Source organism: Gouania willdenowi, chromosome 17, assembly GCF_900634775.1.
Source record: "Gouania willdenowi chromosome 17, fGouWil2.1, whole genome shotgun sequence".
NCBI lineage: Eukaryota > Metazoa > Chordata > Actinopteri > Blenniiformes > Gobiesocidae > Gouania > Gouania willdenowi.
The window spans coordinates 2,813,751-2,835,106 of record NC_041060.1 but is presented as its reverse complement, the minus strand read 5'-3'; the positions used below and the strand labels follow the sequence as shown (position 1 = coordinate 2,835,106).

General features: G+C 36.4%; 3 protein-coding genes across 3 annotated transcripts in view; 1 reads left to right on the top strand and 2 right to left on the bottom strand.

The window, feature by feature from the left end:
• The first annotated feature begins 141 nt into the window (after positions 1-141).
• glmna (glomulin, FKBP associated protein a) lies at positions 142-9,853 on the top strand. Its single transcript, XM_028472891.1, has 19 exons — positions 142-263; positions 457-509; positions 1,547-1,672; positions 1,751-1,864; positions 1,938-2,046; positions 3,146-3,374; positions 3,453-3,552; positions 5,372-5,553; positions 5,628-5,681; positions 6,245-6,275; positions 6,459-6,548; positions 6,852-6,893; positions 6,958-7,031; positions 7,131-7,215; positions 7,284-7,393; positions 8,368-8,431; positions 8,501-8,636; positions 9,467-9,540; positions 9,625-9,853. The coding sequence occupies exons 2-19, from the start codon at positions 471-473 to the stop codon at positions 9,712-9,714; spliced, it is 1,749 nt and encodes a 582-aa protein (XP_028328692.1). The 5' UTR covers positions 142-263; positions 457-470; the 3' UTR covers positions 9,715-9,853.
• Positions 9,854-10,591: 738 nt separating this feature from the next.
• cdc7 (cell division cycle 7 homolog (S. cerevisiae)) lies at positions 10,592-19,635 on the bottom strand. Its single transcript, XM_028472916.1, has 12 exons — positions 19,475-19,635; positions 19,201-19,277; positions 17,179-17,265; positions 16,952-17,087; positions 15,917-16,010; positions 15,677-15,819; positions 14,400-14,688; positions 14,161-14,274; positions 13,314-13,456; positions 12,258-12,340; positions 12,030-12,179; positions 10,592-11,127 (listed from the first exon to the last, which is right to left on the bottom strand). The coding sequence occupies exons 2-12, from the start codon at positions 19,256-19,258 to the stop codon at positions 10,805-10,807; spliced, it is 1,620 nt and encodes a 539-aa protein (XP_028328717.1). The 5' UTR covers positions 19,259-19,277; positions 19,475-19,635; the 3' UTR covers positions 10,592-10,804.
• A 1,316-nt stretch (positions 19,636-20,951) lies between these two features.
• The window catches only part of hfm1 (helicase for meiosis 1), a 29,473-nt gene continuing 29,068 nt past the window's right edge, over positions 20,952-21,356 (bottom strand). Inside the window, exon 40 of the mRNA XM_028473278.1 lies at positions 20,952-21,101. Within this exon, the coding sequence (XP_028329079.1) occupies positions 20,952-21,101 (150 nt within the window). The remainder of the gene's footprint in view (positions 21,102-21,356) is intronic.

Below are 21,356 nucleotides of genomic sequence, written 5' to 3'. Positions count from 1 at the left end.
AATAATAATAATAATAATAATAATAATAATAATAATAATAATAATAATAATAATATAAAATATGTATATTATGTCTATGGTAAACAGTGCACGCCCACTGTATCTAGTAGCACAGGCGGAAGTCGATCACCAGCTAACACGGTTACCGGTTGAAATAGACCCTTCAGCGACGTTTTACCGTTCTACGGCAACCCAGACGGTCAGTGGAGCTGCTTCGCGCTTAAAACGGACGGCGGGTGTTTACTGTGCAAAAAGAAGCTAAGGTAAGAAAGTGTCTTATTATCATATAATAGTCTATATGTGTATGTTTGTGTTACTTTAACACACACACTGTAGCCGTGCTAAGCTTTGTGAGTGTGTTACTGGTGGCTAACAACCTAGCTTCCTCATTAAAATGAGCCTTTGAAAGCCAAATGATGACTTGTTATATTATTTTAACTTTGTGTGTTATTGAAGGTGACACAGCAGATATGGCTCTGGAGCAGCTCAGTGACGTGGTTCAGAGATGTGTAAGTGAACCACGCCCTCTCAGTGACATCACACAACATCAACAACACAATAAGGGCAAGTACACAAAGTCAACAGCACACAATGATGTTACACTCAAATATACACACAACAGCACATTTCCTCATCACATTGAGTGACACAACATTAAGTAATTAATAAAGTGTGGATAAATGTAACCATATCATCTCAATATACAGTGTAACTTATTTATTACAAATGTTTGAGTTGTGTAGTTCTAGTTTTACCACATTTCTTCTAACATTTAAAAGCTGTAGAAAGACTCAAGCCAAATGTGGTCGGTTTAATTTAACATTAACAAATCTATATAAAATGACAACAGAAATACACCAATTTATCAAAAAGCAGAGAATATGATTAAGAATACACAAGAATGATTTTTAATTAACCAAGAGTTTCCCATGAATAAAAATACACTAAAAATAATGCAAATATATATATGTATGAAATGACAATAAAAATCCACAAAATTAGTCAAAACAACAAAAAAATACAAAGAAAAATTACTAAATGACAACAGAAATACGCAAAATTAACCAGAAAACAGAGAAGATGATCAAAAACACAAGAATAATTTCTTCAAATTACAATACACAAAATTAGTCAACAAAAATAACATAAATATATATAAAATGTCAAAAGAAATACAAAATTAACCAAAACTTGTGCAAGATGACCTAAAATACACAAAAATATTCACAAAATGATAACAAAAACACCCAAAATTACGAAAAAAACTAATTAATTTTACAAATATATAAAAAACGGACAACAAAATAACACAAATATATGAAAAGTAACAACAGATATACACACAATTAACCAAAAGTTGCACAAGAAAACTTAAAATTCACAAAATTAGAAATATTTTCAAAATGACAACAAAAATACACAAAAGTACTCCAAAAGCATATGATATGGCTACAAAAACCAGAGAAAAGTAAGAACACACAACATGAATACACAATAATGACTCCAGAAACAAAGAAAACGTTGTAGATTACCTTCCTTGGTGCAGCAAACTGTGTCAGACGACGGCTACTCATCAGAGGATCACGACGTGTTCACCATCGCAGGGCGGAGCTGCATCGAGGCAGGAGACAGCGCTCAGGTTCTCAGCATCGTTCTGGATGAAAAGAATCAGGTTTGTTCCTTTAGTTCTGCTCCTGTCTGCAGAGCATGGAGCTGATGGAGCTGTGTGTGTGTGTGTGTGTGTGTGAAGGACATAGTCCAATCCATGGGATGGAATCTACTGCCTCCGTTGGTCCGAGTTCTGCTGAACAAAGAGGATCAACAGCTTCCTCAGTGTGTGGCCATCTTTAATCACCTGCTGGAGGTCTGGATGTGCATCATCATAATAAACACTATGATTATCATGAGGATTGGGGATGATGTTTGTGTGTTTGCAGACGTGCAGACCCAAAGAGCTGGTGATTGGCCTGTTGGAGCAGCTGGAGCAGGACGACCCTGAGGCGGTGGCTGGGAGTCTGCAGCTACTTTTACAACCTTTACAAACTGGTAAAATACAGGAGGTTTGTTTTAGAGGCCTGATGAAATCCTACGCCTCATGCATGAAAAAATCACCAAATTTTCCACTAAGCTCCAGTCCCAACCCAGATGACCTCACCTACAAAAACAGATCAATCATCCTTAAGGTGGCGCTACAGCAAGCCTCTAAAGTTCAGCATTTAGAAAATTCACAATAAATCAACCTGATGTGCTACAGATTTGCAACTCTGACCAAAAAGTAGCCCCGACACTGAAGAAACCTTTCTACATTTAAACCTTTTCTAAATCTTGAAGTGCATCACTCTGTTTTAATTAAAAACTGTAAAACGTATGAAATCTGACTTCTCCCACAATTTTTTGCTCAGTTGACCCCAAACTGTGTACAGCTCATCTTCAAAAACAAAATACGGTATTAGAATTTTATTTGAAAAACTGACTTTTTTTTTTTTACAGTATTATACATTTTGCTCTCATGCAAACAATTGGCGTCAGTGTAATACAGATAAAACATACAAAAAAAAACTAAAAAAAACATACAAAATGACAGAGAAATATGAAAAAATAGCAAAAACATGCAAAAATACTCCACAAACATACAAAATGACAGAAAAATACACAAAAAACATACAAAATGATGGAAAAAATACACAAAAAAATAGCAAAAACATACAAAAAAATAGCAAATACATACAAAAATACTTCAAAAACATACAGAATTATGGAAACAATTGGAGTCAATGTGAAAATGTCATTTTTAAACATCAGTTTTTCACTAATGGAGCCAATAAATCATTGTTAAAAAGAAATGACCATGCTATCTAGATGCAATATGTGTATTTTGGGATTTTTGTCTTAATAAATGACATTTAAAATCTGCCTTTAAACGCTAACAGCTGCTGACTTGGAGACATAGAACATCCTTTCTTTTTTTGGCAGAAAAATGTGAATTTAAGCCACATTAGAGCCTCACCTTTTTTATCTTCCTACGCTTTGCTTGTTGTGTATTGTGTGTCATTTGGATATTAATCAAACGTGATGCAGAAAGTTGTTATTGTGTTGGTGGTGGTGGTGCGTTCACTGACATCGTTCTTCTGTGTTCTCCTCTCAGTGCTGCTGAGGCTGGGGAACAGGAAGGCCCCCTCCGTGGGAATCACTCTGTCCTCAGCTCTGGAGCAGCTGGAAAAACTTCCTCTGCCTGTCACCAAAGAACAAGAAGAGGACGACGTGTTCTCTCTGTGTCGCTGCTGCGGTCGTCTGACGGAATTCATCCAACCGTTCGTTGAAGAGGCGACGAACAGCAGAAAAGAGGACGAGCTGCGCACGGAGCTGCTGAAATTGTGAGTGCACGTGTGTGAAGTGCTTGTTTAGTTCAGATGCACGGCTTAGAGATGAGTCTTGTTTTGTTTTTCCTACAGCTGCATGAAAACGCTGAGTCACCCCCTACTGATGGTTACGCTCAGAGATGCCGACACGCTGCCGACGTCTCCACTCAGGACGTTCGCCGTGCAGATTTTGGTGAGTGAAATAAATCCAAACTTAATGAAATGATTCTAATAGGAACAGCTGTCAGACAGCCCATCAAACACAATCCTGGCTCTGATTGGTTCTTTTTGCTCGGTCGCAGTGCATTCTGACAATCTGCCAAAGGCTGCAGGAGCAGCAGGGGGCGGGGCTCAATGAGTCTGTTTCTTTCACACAAACTACTAGTTTGATGTAAATCTGTCCTTACATAGTGACAGCTTTAGCAAACATGACAAAAAGTCACTTTTATAAGAGTTGCAGACTGCACCTTTAACGGAGGAGTAGTCATTTGAAAAATGGGGCCCCCTGGTGCCCCTGTGACACGTAATGATTAATGGGTCCCATTTATATATTGGTATGTGCCAATGATTCGGTACCAGCAACCATCATAATATTTAGCTCGCAAATAAATGAGAAAGCGACTTTCGCTTTTTTTTTCTTTTGGTGCCCCTTGGGGCTCCCCTGGGCCCCAAATCGAAAATCTTGCCCCGAGTCGCGATGCGTACACAACCATAAATTATAGTTACCAAATTTCAGCCCGATCCGTTCACGAATAACAGAGGAGTAGTGATTTTAGCTTATGTACACAACAACAACAACAACAACAACAACAGAGTGAGGGGCGTTATGAGTCTAAAAACACTTTTCTCTCCGTGTACCCCTCAGTACCCCTTTCCCTTGAGTCTTTTACTTTCATAACTATTTACAACCATAACCAATCAGTGTGTGTACCCATGTTATATACAAATTGATACAGAGACAATTCGACAATAAATCCTTTTCCTATTTATATCCAAAATATCTTACGTCCAATTTGACCAAAACTGGGTAAACCTTTCTGTTTGTAATCTGAGGGAGAATATGATTTTTTTTCCATGACATAAATGTCATTAACTATGTTCTCCAACTCTTCAAATGTGGGGGAGTCAGAATGCAGCCAATGTTTAGTTATGGTGGGTTTTTAAAAACATAACATCCCGAAACCACTGAGAGAAAGGTGGGACCGTGCTGGACTTCCACTGTTATAACTGTAAACTGACTCATGGGGACAAATCGTTTTGCTCACACCTAATATTTTGGAAAGTCATAAAATAATTCTGCCAGAAATTAGTCAGCTTTGAACATTGTTAAAACATGCGACTTAAATAATTTTTCTATTTTTTTTTTATGAGGCCAGTAAAGCAAAAGGACAAAAATACTTCAAACGCCAAAAAATGGAAGTAAGGCTACAGTAAGGCATAAAAATGGGTGAAAGTTTTTCAAATAAAAACTGGAGGTAAGTAAGACATAAAAATAGGGGTGTCCCAATACGATATTGATATTGGATATCGGTCCGATATCAGCCAGAAAACGAATATTGGATTTTAAATCTCGCGCTGTCAAGTGTTTGTTGTTTTTGTCCCCGCCCTCAGTTGTTCCCACTGTATACTGACAGTAAAAAATAACTGAATTGAACTTGAATAGTTGACTATTGATCAAGCTTTTTTCTAACATTCCACACACAAAATAAAAGTATGTATGATTCACGCTGATATCGTATCGGATCAATAGCCAAGGCTGCAATATCGGTATCAGATTGGAAGTGAAAAAGTTGTATCAGGACATCTCTAATAAAAAAGGACGAAAAATATTTCAAACGCCATAAAATTGCGTTAAGGCCGTTATTGGAGGAGTTAACTGCAACTTCTTTGTCAAAGAATGGATTGTTCAGTCGATCTTAAGCTTTACTGAGGGAATAAAACTGTTCCATCACATCACTTTTCTATTAGCGCTGTCTCACTTAAACTTAAATCATTTGTGTTTTTTTGTGTAGAAAACTCTGCGCAGCATCGGTGAGCCCCTCCCCTCCCTCGTGCAGCAGCCTCTGCTCAGGAGGAAACACGTCCCTGGTTTCCTGGAGGAGGAGGTTCGTTATCCCAAAGAGTCGTTAGCCAGCTTGGCTCACCTGGTGTTTGTGCATCACCTGGCAGCAGATGCTTTCCCTACTGTTTACAGGTGATCAATCATATCCACAGATTTAAAACAAGTGATTTTCACACACTGATGACGTCCCTATTGTCTACCAACAGCCCAGTGTTCTGTCTGCGGGGGAACATGGAGCATGTGACCGTCCTCCTCTCCAGGTGATTATTACACACTGATCAATACACCGTGAGTCCATCATTAATCTAAGTTTAATCTATTGATTTTGTGCAGCACCGCAAAATAAATCCTCCAAATATTGTAATTCAAGTACGGTAGGTGGAGGAAATCTGAAACTCAACACAATACACAACATGACTTCAAAAACATACAAAAAACAGAAAAATGCACAGAATGTCAACATAAATAATCAATTTTACTCCAAAAACACACAAGATGACAACAAAAATAATCTAAAAAGGAACAATAACATAGAGGGTGAGGGGTAGAACAATACACAAAATAACAAATAACAGAAAAATACACAAAATAACTCCAAAAAGCCAGAAATAAGTACCCAAAATAAAATGAACAGAAACCCAAAAATACTAACTTCTGACATGAATGTTGATCATGTGACCCTCAGATAAGATACAATCACAGGTTTTGGGGCCCCCGCTGTGATTAATGTTGTCGTTTTCATTGCATTTTTTATTGGAGAATTTCAGCAGGTTTCTTTAACGCTTTGAATAATTTGACTTTTTGAATTTTTGTCTGTTTTTAGCACCGAGGAGTCCAAGCTTGGGAAAGGACTGGTGAGTACGTCTGAGATCACATTTGATCACGTGGCGTGTCCGAGATCACATTTGATCACGTGGCGTGTCCGAGATCACATTTGATCACGTGACGTGTCCGAGATCACATTTGATCACGTGACGTGTCCGAGATCACATTTGATCACGTGACGTGTCCGAGATCACATTTGATCTTTCTTTCAGGAGCTGTATGAGAAAAGCCTGGTGCGGCTGACTGACAGCAGTCTGTGTGCAGAGCTGCTGGAGATCAGAAGCTTCCACACTGTGCCTCAGGTGATTCCACGATCACATGACCTCACTCCTCTATCACTTTCATCATGTTATTGTTTGATTGATTACTATTGGAGACCAAGACTCCGCCCAGTTTACAACCTGCCTTTTCCCCCTGTTCTCCCGTGTTTCATCTACAGGTAAATACGGGGCACCGCCCTTGTGGCGACCCACAGTTTTAACGCCCCTGTCTTCCCGTGTTATATGTGATTGTCTTTTTATGTTTTTTGGACGGGATGAAACTGATATGAAATTTTGTTGCTCTATAACATGTGCAATGGTAAATAAAGCTGATTCTGATTTCAGAGCATGGTGAAGGTCATGACCTTATGTCCCCATCTTCACTTGGTAAGTCTGAATCACTGTTTATCTCTGATCTGAGATAGTGTGTAATAAATGTTTTGATCCACAGAGAAACAAAGCACTGAAGGTGTTTCAGCTCAGCATTGATAAGTTTGACACAGAAGCCAAATACCGTTTCTTCCTGTAAGCGCCATCGTTGTTTTGTTTTTCTAACCATTGGAAACATCATCAGACGCCACTTCCTGTGTGTGTGACGTGTGCTGATGTTCTTCTTTCTATCAGGTTCCTGCTTAAAACCAGCGCTCACTCAGGAGTGGAAGGTTACATCATTAAAAGCATCAAGGAGCAGATTCACGCAGCGCTGCAGGTGTGTTTAAATTAAACTCCTCCTCCTCCATGTGTGAGTGAGTCTGTGACTCTCTGTGTTTTTTTTAGCCTGGAGGAAGCAACATCTGGTTCGAGGGCATCCACCTACTGCCTCTGCTGAGGAAAGTCTTCACTCTGCCTGAAGGTCCAGAGACCGACCTGCTGCAGAATCTGGACAGGTTTGTACGTTCTGTTAAGTTTACTAAAGGAGCACAGAAAAAAACTAAAGCAAAAGGAGAACACAGTATTTTCACTCTATAGAGAGATTAGATTATATCTGATCTGAGGGTCACATGATCAACATTCATGTCAGCGTTTAGAATAAAGATCAATCAGAGTAAAAACACAGGAAAGAACAGTTGTTATTGGTATATTTTGGTGTTTTTGTTTATTTCTGCTGTCATTTTGGTTTTTCTTTCATGTTGTTGTGATTTTAGGTTTGAGTAATTGTGTGTATTTGTGTTCTTTTGTGTGTTTTAGTTTTTTGGGAGTCATTGGTGTGTATGTTGTGTGTTTTTCTGTCTTTTTGTGTTGTATTTATGTTGTACTTTTGTATATTTTTCTGTTTTGTGTATTTTTGTTGTTGATTTGGGTTTTTCGAGTCAGAGTTGTTGTCAGTTTGTAAATTTTTCAGTTTTTTTGGTGGTGTGTTTAGTAATTTTGTGCATTTGCTTTGGAGGACCACATGTTTGAATTTGAGCCTTAATATTAATTGATCTGTAAATTGTGATTGTTCATTTGTAGCAGAGTTCAGTCACAAGTGGGCCGCATGTTTATAATGTCAATGTTCAATCTAAATCTTAAATATTAAATCTAAATGTTAAATCTTAATCCAAATGTCAAACATTAAATCTAAATGTTAAATGTAAATGTTAAATCTAAATTTCAATGCTAAATCTCAATGTTAAATGTGAATCTTAAATGTAAATCTTAAATAATAAATCTAAATGTTAAATAATAAATCGAAATATAAATGTTCAATATTAAATATAAATCTAATTTTTATTTAGCTTTTTTTTTTATTTTATCTTCTCTCTTGTGGGCCGAATCAGATGTTCTGAAGGGCCGGATTTGGCCCCCGGGCCTTGAGTTTGACATGTGATTAATGGTATTTTATCTTATTTTGTGTCACATCACGTGTTGATTTCTACAGAATCATGGATTCTCTGAACCTGCTGCTTTACCTGATCATCAGAGACAAAGTGACAGAAAACCAGGTGAGCAGCTGGACTTTTTAGGCAAAGATGATGAAAACATCACGTTTTCTAACTGCTGTGACCCTACAGACGGGGATCTGGACAGAGCTTTGTAAAATCGAGGACTCGTTCCTGAAGCCGCTGCGTGTGGGACTCGACATGTCCAGAGCTCATTATGAGAGGGAGATCCTCAACATGAAGGAGAACAAGAAGAACAAAACTCAAGGTCAGATCTACAGCCACTCTTTGTCTTTATCCTCCATCATCTTCTTCTTCTGTGGTAATCCTAGATTTTACACAAAGCTCCAGTTCCATCCCAGATCACCTCAGCTCCAAAAACAGACCAATCGTCCTAAAGGTGGCGCTACAGCAAGACTTTAATCTTCAACATCTTTGGAAACTCACAACTAATCAACTGTCACAAAAATGTGGCCCCAACACTGAAAAAACTTTGGTACATTTAAACCTTTTGTAAATTGATTTAAAATTTAAAAATTCTTGCAATTTTTTTTTATATTTTCCAAAAAAAAAATTTCATAGAGGATTTTTAGAAAATATCCACAATTTATCTAAAAAAAACTGTTTCATTATTATTATTTACAGCATTTTGAATTTCACTCTCATGCAAACAATTGGAGTCAATGTAAAATGGCAAAAACATACAAAAAGACATAAAATACACAAAAAATAGTGGAAAAAACACAGACTACAAAAAAACATACAAAAACACTAAAAAAAACATACAAAAACACAAAAAAAAAAACATACAAAATGACAGAAAAATACACAAAAAACAGCAAAAACATACAAAATGATGGAAAAAACACACACAAAAAAACATACAAAATGATGGAAACAATTGGAGTGCCAATAAATTACTGTTAAAAACAAATGACCAACATCTGTCTAGATGCAATGTGTATTTTTGGATTTTTGTTTACATTTTTGAATCTTTGACGGCCATTTGAAATCTGCATTTAAACACCAACGGCTGCTTTAATATAGAAGCTGCTTCTGTCTTCAAAATGAATGATTTCTACCATAATGAACCCACAGAAACGCAGGCTGAAGTTTGTGTCACGGTCGGTGATGAAACGCTGCCTCACGTGACAGAAGAGTCTCAGATTCAGGTCAGACATGGTTTTTTCTCTCAAACACTTCATCATTAAATGATCATAAATCTGATGAAAAGCTTTCATTTTTGTTCTCCTCAGGCTTTGAACTCGGCTCTGTACTCGTTCGACCTGATGAAGAGCGTGTTGCTGAGGATAGTGGAACTCATCCAGGTCTCCACCCCCGCGTGAGGAATCCTCCAGGATGAGATCCAAATGTGTAACTGATGGAGATCCAAAGTGTTTGTAGCTTTTCGTAGGTTCTTTATACCGTTTGTATTTCTAACTCAATTCATCTGTTCAGTTCTGTCATTAAAAAGTCAAACGTTAAGATTGTTTAATAGTGACATTTGTTTTATGGCTTCTGCACTAAATCCATATAATGTTTTTACAGAAAGTGCGGGACACACACACACATGCTTGAATCAATTAAAGACTGTTTTTCAACCCTGGGGTCGGGATCCCATGTGCGGTCGCCAGAAATGTCTAGTAATTGATAAAAAATAAATGGTTGATTAAAAGTGTATATTTTTGAAAATTTTAAATTCTTTTACACAATCTTAATCAACTGTATTCAATACTTTCACTATATCAAAGAAAAATTAGTTAATAATAATAACAAAATATAGTATAAGTATATAGTATATAATGGGGTCGCGATCCAAAAATGGTTGGAAAACACTGGTTTAAGAAATAAATCATATAATTTTGTTAAAATCTAAATTTTATGGGCCCCATTTTTCTAATGACAACTCCTCCGTTAATGCTCGTTGAATCAGGCTGTAATTTGACATGGATATTTTATGAGCGGATGTCAAGAGGCTCTCAGAGAACTTTTCTGGTGATTTCTAAATTTATCGGAACAGTCGTTGGATTGCGATACATCGTTTCAAAGGCAATTCAGCGTAGATTATGATTTAAATCACACATATTGTGTCATTTGACTGAATTCCTGGGAACGCGGTACGTGCTATTTGGCATTGAGACATTCCGTGGGCCTGGCCGTAGTTCATCAGAACTTGTTAATTCATATAATACGTTGGACAAAAAAAAACAGAACAAGGAAAAATCTAATCAAAAATTTAATTAAGATGTTTCATGACAATCTGACAAATAGATACACAGAATAAAATAGATCTTATCCTACATTTAAAACATATTATTTACACAAAAACACACGTTCAAATTTCACCAAAAGGCAGTGTTGATGTAATGAAGGGATTTCAAAATAAGATTAGCGAACATCAGAATGTAAAAGCTCCTAAGGACATTGTAGCTGCCGTTAACAATGAAAAGCTGTGTGGTCAAACAGCGGGTGCTGCAGAGCCTCAGCTGCTGTGATCCTGGTGTTGGGGTTCAGGTCTAACAGCCTGTCCAGGAGGTCATAGGCTTCATCTGGAACTGGGCCCCAGCCCTCCTTCTTATTCACTTCCTCCTCCTCTTCCTCTTCATGTTGTTGGTTTGGAGGACTGGAGGGAGGATCATCTTCTAGGATCTTAGCTCTACAGGGCGTGGCTTTGTATTTTGACCGACTTCCTCTGAGCAACTCGCACAATTCCCTCAAGTCTTTACGTGGAAAATTCCAACTGCACATCACTGATTTACCTGCAGCAGAAACAAACCCACAGACACATTAACACAGGGATGTTTCTGAAATAGAAAAAAAAATCTTACCTGTTTATTTTCTCTCTTTTTATTCAAAATCAGGCCCCAACATGCATGTTTTAGAACAATATCACACATTTACGCTCTATTTTTCCACTAGGAAACGTGTTTTTTAATTTATAGAAAGAGAGACAAATGTGTCCAATTCTACCCACAATCCTGTTCTCTCACTAGGTGTAACGTATCGAGTAGTGATTGTGTTATCCTGTGACTGGAAATGAATGCAGAGCTTCATCTGACGTGTTTTTTTTCTGACAGATTATTAGGGCCACTTTTTAAAGTCATAGTATTTTGAGAATAAAGACGTCATTTTATCAGATTAAAGTAATAATATTTCAAGATTAAAGTTGTAATAATTTGAGAATAGAGTAGAAAAATACTAATTAAATTAGAAATTAAAAGACTAATTAATAGAGAGATAAAGGCTCTGGTACAAAGGCAGGTTTAGCTGATGGTGTATTAGCTGAACTGGTGATCAGTTAATCTGGTGACACGTCACAGTGTCTGAATGAGATTTTGTACAGTAAGTCAGGGTTATTCTTTAGCTGGCAATAAAGTTATCACACATTTCCATGGAAATGTATCCTTTTAAACAGGTGGCTGAGGGTTAGCAGTGTGGCTAATCGCGTGATTTCAGCGTAACCATTCCGATTTGTAAATCATCTTCACATAAAATGTAAAATGAACAACAGTAGTTGACTCTATTAACCTAATTCAGCATGTTTGATATGATTTCTGGAAGTTTGATAGTCAGTAAACTTGAGGGTAAACAGTGCAGGTGAACGTATTAGCTAATGTCGCTTCAGAGTTCAGAAGTCAGGGAATAAAATATTGAAACGTACCGAAGGATTTGGCAGCCTCGATGGTTTCTGTGCTGCCTCGGACCGCCATGATCTGAGAAAGAGCCACCATGTCATCACTGGCTTTAAAGAACGGATAACGTCCACTGAGGAGAGAGAGCAGGACCACGCCCGCTGACCACATGTCGATGGCTGGAGGACGACAGGACGGAGATAAAAACGTCAAACAGGGTGAGTCGTTATGATCAGAGTGTGGTTGGAAACACTGACCTGTGCCCTGGTTGGGACATTTAGTGAGAACCTCTGGAGCTCTAAATCCTGGAGTTCCTGCTCTGGGCGCCATCTGCGGCTTCCTTTAAAAGGCGTGAGAAACAAAGGACGAACGCATGAACAATGTTTTTCTTTAGGACAAAGTAGATGTTCTTGTATAATTTCTTTATTGAGCATTTTCACAAGAGTTTGCACAAATAAACTAAAATCAACAGAACCTGTGGACCCCAACCTGAGAACACAGGAGTTGCAATTACAAAAAATATACAGTATACAGTGGGGCAAAAAAGTATTTGGCAGCCACTGATTGTGCAAGTTGTCCACCTAAAAAGATGAGAAAAGTCTGTATTTTTTTTTGTCATAGATACACTTCAACTGTGTGAGACAGAATGTGAAGAAAAAAATCTAGCAAATCACATTGTACAATTTTTAAATAATTAATTTGTAAATTCTTGCATAAAATGAGTATTTGGCACCTACAAACAGAGAAGAATGCTGGCTCTCACACACCTGTTACTTTTTCTTTAAGAAGCTGGGACCACAGTGATAAAGGTTACCATTAGTAACAACACACTACGTCGTCATGGATTAAAATCCTGCAGCGCCCACAAGTTCCCCCTGTTTAAGCCAGCACATGTCCAGGCTCGTCTAAAGGTTACGGAGTAACCATCTGGATGATTGGTAGAATGTCATGTGGTCAGACGAAACCAAAATAAAGCTTTTTGGTATAAAGGCTCACCGTGTTTGGAGGGGGAAGAATGCCAAGATGTATCCCAAGAACACCATACCCACTGTGAAGCATGGGGGTGGAAACATTATGCTTTGGGGCTGCTTTTCTGCAAAGGGGACAGGACGACTGATGTGAAAGGATGAATGAGGCCATGTATCGTAAGATTTTGGCCAAAAACTTCCCTTTATCAGTGAAAATGACCTCTTTTTAAGTTTAGCCAATTAGCACAATCAGTGGCTCCAAATACTGTTCTTGCCCCATTGTACCATGAATGCACCTTAAAGCAGAATCTCCTCCATGTTCAGAAGCAGTTAGTGTTTGTTTACCTGGACGTACAGACGTCGCACACCTGGTTGGTGAGGAAGCAGCTGCACGTTTGTCCAAACTGTTTGTGACGGCTGCTCTGAGCTCTGATTGGATGAGACCCACGACCAGGAACGCCCGCTGCTGCTCGGACAGACTTCCCAAGCTGAGGACAGAATTCACAATGTGACTGAGTTTAAATCTATCAATAAATAAAAAAAACTAAACTTACCTGTTTTGATTAAATGATCAAAGCTCTTTTTTAAGTCATTTTCAACATTTTTGTAGCCGTCTTGTGTGTTTTTGGGGTAATTTTGTGCAATTTTTTTTAGTCATTTTGTATATCATTTTATGAGTGTTTGTTGTTGTTTTGTGTGCTTTAGAAGTCATTTGTTGATTTTTGTCGTAATTTTGTATATTTTTCTGTCATTTTGTTCATTTTTGGAGCCATAATGTGTTTTATTAAGTCATTTTGTTGTCATTATGTGCGTTTTGCGAGTAATTTTGTGCATTTTATTGTTGTAATGTGTGTTTTTTGAGTCATTTTGTGTATTTTCGCTGTTGATTTGTATTTTTTTCAGTCATGTTCTACATTTTTGTAGCCATGTTGTGTTTTCTACGGGTAATTCTGTGCATTTTGTTGTCATAATGAGTGTGTTTTTAATCATTTTGTTCATTTTTGTTGTCATTTTGTATATTTTTCTGTCATTTTGTGCATTTCTGTAGTCATAATGTGTTTTTTGTTGTCATATTGTGTTTATCCACAAATACACACTAACTAAAGCAAACAGAGCCATTCATGAACCAGAGCTCTGCCACGCATGTCTAATTATTCCAGCTTGTGTGCGATGACGAAGACGTGTGACTTACTTCCGTCTTCCTGGCGGCTTGTTTGGCGGTGGAGGGCGTGGTCGGCGGTGTGCAGCTGTTCATGTTCCTCTCGCCAAAAACAGGCCGAGACTCTTTGAGAACTTTAGAAAACTCCTAAAAAGCAAACATTAGCACTAGAGTCAGACGCACACACGTGTAATGTTCATCTGCAGGTGATTTAAAATCAGTGTGAGTCAAAGAAAGCAGGTGAAAGAAAAGGACCCAGTGAGTGCAGAAACCTTGGTGTGTTTCCCTCGAGTGGAGGCGGAGCTTGTGACACTTTGTGCTTTTTTATCCAGTGCTCGCCGACAGGTGGAGGAAGAGGAGGGGGAGGAAGGTGGAGGTAGAGAGCCCGTAGCAGTGGCTGTGGGAGGACGGAGAGGAACGGGCGCCTTGCTGCGCCGTGTGACCTCGTGTTTCCCAGTGGCCCCGCCCCCTTTCTGAGACGGCCTCTGGTTCACCACCTTCAGCAGGTTGATCTGGGTGTCGGCCGTGCCCTGGGCCAGGCCAAAGTCCACCAGCGCAAAACTACAGGAACACAAAAATGTCATTTCACTACTTTTTGTCGTTGTCTCGTGCATTTTCCGAGTAATTTTGTGAATTTTATTGTCGCACTGTGTTTTTTGAGTCATTTTGTATATCTCATTCTGTGTTTGTTGTTGTTTCTTAATTATTTATTTTTTTGGAGTCAGTGTATTTATGTTGTTGTTTTGTGTGGGTTTGAAGTCATTTTGTGCATTTTTGTTGTTTTGTATTTTTTCAGTCATTTTCAACATTTTAGTAGCCGTCTTGTGTGTTTTACGGCTAATTTTGTGAATTTTATTATTGTTCTGTGTGTTTTTTGAGTAATTTTGAGATCTCTGTTTTATTGTTGTTTCTTTTCTTTTTCTTGGAGTCGTTAAGTTCGTATTTGTTGTCAAAATACACGTTTTAGGAGTCGCTGCTTTGGCTATTTCTCAGAACAGCATGAAAAGCACAGTTAGATGGTTTTCTGAGTGCTTCCTAACCCAGACCTTTCCCTAAACCAGGGGTTCTCAACCTTGGTGTCAGTACCAGGAGACCCTGGGAGGGGGTTGCCAGATGTCTTCAAGAAATTAAGAATATTTTTTGAACAATTTCTCTACAACTACACCGTATTTTAACCTATTTTCATCACTTTTTCTTGCCATATATTTGCTACTTTTAATACGTTTTTGCTACATTACTCCCATTTCTGACACTTCTTCATCAAATTTCAATGTCTGCACACTTTTTTAACTTTGAAGACATTTTCTGATTAAAACAAAAAATTACATCTTTAAGATGATATACTGTGGCGCAAATAAATCTAAACTTCCTGGATAACAGTGGATATTATTCAGATAAATAAATAAATGTGATTATCACAAATTCATAGAACAATGGACCATTATTTTTCCAACTTCATGGATGGCCCCCAAAAAGCTCTCCCCTTTATATTTATATATTTTAAGTATATCTTGAACTGTTTGTGGCTGTTGCTACATGAACGACTTACCTTTTATTTTTCCTGTTGTAGAGGAAATTGTTGGGTTTAATGTCTCGGTGAATGATTCCAAAGTGGTGGATGTGTTTCAGCGCCCTCAGCAGGTTGTAGATGTAGTGATGGACCTCCTGGAAGCTCAGAGACTGAAGGATGTCCTGATGGGAACATTTTAATTTTAATGACAGCTGTGGCTCACATCTGGACAGCTGCATGATGATGACGTCACTGAGGTGAGTGAAAGCGTGCACGTACCACAATGGCCTGGTGCTCCATGTAAGGCATCACAATCACGACGTGGTCCTCTTTACGGAAGCAGTACGTCACACCCATCACATTCTCTCGGCCTCTGAAAAACACACAGTATTACCTCAAAGTCGTGGATCTTATTCGTCTAAAGCTGATGTTAAAACAACATCAAAGATAACTTTATCACACTGAGGGCCATGACATCAACAATTTACACAAGCATTTAGAATATTAACCAATCAGAGCATTAACACAAGATACAAAAAAAGGGGTTTTGTCCGTATTTGTTATTTTGTGTTTGTTGCCATTTTGCATATTTTCCTCTCATTTTGTGTGCATACGTTTCCTTTTTTAATCAGTTTTTGTGCATTTTTGTAGCATTCTTGCATGTTCCGCAGGTATTTTTATGCATTTTTTTTATGTTTGTTGGTTCATTTTCTGTATTTTTGTTGTCATCTAGTTTGTTTTTCAGCAACGTCATGCATTTTTTTGTCATAAAGTGTGTTTTTGAGTCATTGTGTACTTTTGTTGTTGTTTTATTTCTTTTTTTCTGTCATTTTCTGCATTTTTTTTGTCGTAATGTGTGTGTTTTTATAAGTCATTTTCTGTATTTTTGTTGTTTTATATTTTCTCAGCCATTTTGTGCCGTTTTGTGTGTTCTGTGGGTAATATTTAGCATTTTTGTTGTCATAATGCGTGTTTTTTGGATCCACTTTTTATATCTCATTTTGTGAGTGCATTAAAGTCATTAAATGTGTTTTTGTTGTCATTTTGTGTGTTTTTGAAGTCATTTTGTTCATTTTTGTAGCCGTAATGTGTTTTTTTCCTTGTTAGCTTGTGTGTGTTTAGTCACAAATACACACTGGGTCAATTAGTTAGAAATCACAACACAAAAATACTACGACAACATACAAGTGTTTAATATTTAGACATTTGGAGTAGATCGTCTGTTGTATTACTTGCATAACCAGCTTTACAGCAGGTGAAAAGTGATTTTCCATCAATGGGAAGATATTTAGAAATGCATAAAGATGGACTAACCCTGCAACAGTGAGACACTGGAGCTCAGCAGCGATGCGTGTCGGGTGACTGGTTGGGATGAGATGCTTCAGGGCAAACTTCTCTTTCCTCCCGTTCTTCATCTGAGCCTCACCCAGAAACACTGAGCTAAACGTACCTGATGAAACAACACTTCTTTTAACTCCCTCTGCATGCTCCATCATTTTTAATAACTAATAATAAAATGGAACGTGTTTTTTTTTTTTTACCTTCTCCAATTTTATCAATGATGTGGAAAACTTTGGCCACTTGAGGAACAGCTTTGTAAAGGTATTCAATGTCGATCTCCACATCGTCTGGAATGAAAAGAAGACATTCTATCTCTGGTGTACATACAGTATATATTAAATAAGTAGATTATACACCCACACAAACAGTGACAGAAAAAATAGAAAGAATACATTTAAAAACTGCAAAAATACACAAAATGTTAAAGAAAAATATAAATACAGACAAAAAGGACAACTAAAATGCACAGAATTACTCCGAAAAACACACAACACATTTGATATGTACAGAATAACAGAAAAATATATAAATCACAAAAAAAAAACAAAATGACTCCAAACCCACACAAGACAACTACAAATAAATGACTGAAAAATATCCAAAGCAAAACTTATACAGATTGAAAACTAAAATAGACAAAATGAGTCAAAAAAAGATACAATTACAAAATTACATTAAATCAGAAAATAATACACAACAACACATCAACAACTATTTCTAATTAAAGCACACTGTGGCTGTCACTGTGATAAAAGAGGAGTGTTTAGAAAAATTATTTGAAAAAAATTAGTGTGAAACTTCATTTATTGGACAGAATATTTAGGTGTCATGTCATTGACCTAAATACAAAAAAGAAAAAATCCAATGAAACTCCAGTCAGTAACATTTAATATATATATATATATATATATATATTAGGGATGTAAAGATCAATTCAAAGGTGTCACGGTTCGCATCAATACTCGATAAATTGAATCGCAGTACTTTTTTTTTTACATCAAAGGGAGCATTCTGTTTAGAATTTGAAATTCAAGACGCACCATTGTGTTTTAAATCATAAATGTGGAAGTATTTTGGCATCCCCAAGATAAAATGAAAAAGGTGAGAAAGAGGGAGCGTGTGAAATCCAAAGTAAGAGGGTCACAGAGAAAGAAAGAATTAAAGCCATAGATTTATATAATTTATTTGATATGGGATTTGTTTTAAAGTCCAATTATTTAGGCACAAAATACATTTTCAGTTGCACTTTTTAAAAAGAAAAGGAACTATTATGCAGTTTTACATAGTTTACTGTAGAGCCAGAATTTAAATGAATAGGCTTCTTCTTCATTTGTACTATTTCTTTATTTATTTCATTCAGGATTTATTTTTAATTAAATTGCATTGTTTAGCAAAGTTCATCAAGGGATTCTTTTGATAGTGAAAGATAAAAGAAAATAGTACAGTATTTTTATTTTCGAAGAAAAAAAAAATTGTTTTTCATTCATCATAAGTCAACAATCTAATTTTGTGAAATAAATTGTGAGAGAATCCGTGAACCCAGGATTGTGAATTGAATCGTATCGGGAGTTGAGTGACTCGTTACATCAGAATCAGAATCAACTTTATTGACCAAGTAATGTATTGAATACACACGAGGAATTTGTCTTGGTGAACTGTGCTCTCTCTGATAGTGTAAACATTAAATAATAACAATCAACTAGAATAAAGAAAAATAAATAAAAAAGAAGTATAACATAAATATAAAGAGTAGTTAGACTAATATGTACAAACTAAATAAATTAACAAGATAATAATAATAATAATAATAATAATAATAATAATAGTAATAATAATAATGAAATGAAATAAAAATACAATAATAATAATAAGATAATAGTGCAGTAGTGCATAGATGAGTAGTGCAGGTGAACATTTAAATGAAAATATTATGTCCGTGAACATTCTCAGTGACAGGTTGATCCAGGGTTGATATGTTTAGTTCCATGGTTATTTTACAGTAACAGAAACAGGTCTGACACTCTATGACTGTTTAGTGTTGATCAGAGTGACAGCCTGGGGGAAGAAACTGTTTTTATCCCTATCAACTTAAGCATATATACTGTAATAAGTTACTACATGTTTGGTATCTTTTTATACATTCAAACCTTTTTTAAACAAAATATATAGGTAACGTGTGCACAACAAATAAAAAGTGAGATTGGACACAGATTGTTACTCACTCCGGGCTTTTCTTTTCCCAGGAACAAGATCACTGGAAACAACAGGAGAATCCTCCATCAAAGAACCACGGAAACCACTGAAAAGACACAATGAAAGTTAGTATATGTTCATGTTTAGAGACGTTCTTTTAATTAAATGTACCACAATAAAGTTGAATGTCAGTCAAACTATTATTTAGTGAGTTTTAATCACTAAACAGTTTCCACTGACGGCTGTTACATAAACATTAGCTGCGGCTTTGTGAGACAAGCGAAACAAAACAAAGAAACTCACCACTTCCGGTGACAGGTAAGGACGCTAACTCCTATTAAAGACTTTAATATAATACGTTAAAACTGTAGAAAAATTAAGTTAATAGTTGGCATTTGTAAAAAGTTATTCCGTCTTTGTGCCGACAACAAACTCCGCGCTAAAAGTGACGTAACGTCTTCTTCTTCGCTTGCTTTTTTTTTCTTCTTCGCTTGCTTTTTTTTTTTCTTCTTCGCTTGCTTTTTTTTTCTTCTTCGCTTGCTTTTTTTTTCTTCTTCTCTTGCTTATTGGCGGTTACAGGTGACTGTTAGGTGTATAGCGCCCCTGATGGTAGATGACGGTGCAACATCACCCCGCCATTACCCCGTTAGCTCCCTATGCTAATATCCTCTTCAAAACACAATTTATATAACATTAACAATCAAGAACTAAACAGAAAATAAAGAATTAAAACCAAAATAATTCAGAGGTCACTGTAAAAACCAAATTCCAATAATTTGGAAAATTTCAACAGCGTGTTTAGACCACATTTTACATCTTTTAAAACATATTTTCAGCAAATTTATTAAATATAATTTATAATGAAATACTACTATTACCAATATTTATATATTATACATTAACAATATATTACCTGCACTAAATGTATAATATGTTCATATTTTCTCCTCTTTTTTTCTTTTTATTCTCTATATTTATTATTATTATCAATATTATTATACAGTTGTCAAAACTCTACTTGGTAAGATATTATTATAAATTAATAATTTTATTTTTGTATGTGTAAATATTGTAAATACGTGCTCATATTTTACTGGTGTCTGGGATAAGATTATTATTGTTATAATAATGAATTATCAATATTCTACCCTAGTTATTCATGCTGTCTGAACTGCTAATTTCTTTTACTCTTCTCACTGCTGTAAAAAAACAAAACAAATTCTGAATAGTGGTCTATCGTATGTAATATGTAATATGTAATTATTTTTAATTTTTCCCTTAAGCTTAGGTGTTGTATTGACAAATAACAAAAGTCAATGATAACATTGACTCGAACCATTAAACCATTGACCATAAAAGACGTATTTTTCAGGATTTAAGTAGTGGAATAAATAAATAAATAATCTTACATTCTACAATAAACAATTAAACAGGAATTAAATAAAAAGAAAGTTCGAAGCCAAATCAAAAATCCTGCTCAGGAAGTTTGTGAACAAACTTTATTAAACCGAACTCGTCCAACAAGAACATATTTAATTACACGTAGAACCGCAACAATCAAAACTGACTAAAGCAACAATAGAACCATTCCACAATAATAATAAATAATAAGTACAACAGCAATACTAAAAAACACCATCAAAAATGCCAATGAACGCTTCTTCTTCTTCTTTGCAGTTGGAGCTGGATTTATGTTTAAAAGAAGAAGAAGAAATAGAGATAAATGTAAACTGTACTTTGATTGTGTAACACTAGTTTTTAATATGTTTGTGTGTTCTCTCTACCTGGTATTAACAGTCGCGCTAGGGCTGGTCGGGAAACTCATGGCTGTGAAAAAGTCCAACCTTCTGGTGACTGGAGCCACATGCGGCGGTTTGGGATGAAACTCTGGAGTTCTGGCGTTTACGTCCTGATAGAAAATGTTTGGTTTCTAAACAAATATAACAAAATGGAAGGAAGTGTGTGAGTCCAAGTTACAAGATACTCAACTATGATTCTACAGCAGACCTGGAGGCCACAAGCCGTCAGTCTAATGTTAAAAGAAAATGGTAGACAAATATTTTTTAAAAACCCAGCACAAATACACAAAATGACTCCTAAAAATTTACAAAATTACAAAAACAAAAAATGACTGATGACACAAAAAACAAGAAAAATATAGACAACGGCAGAAAAATATACATGA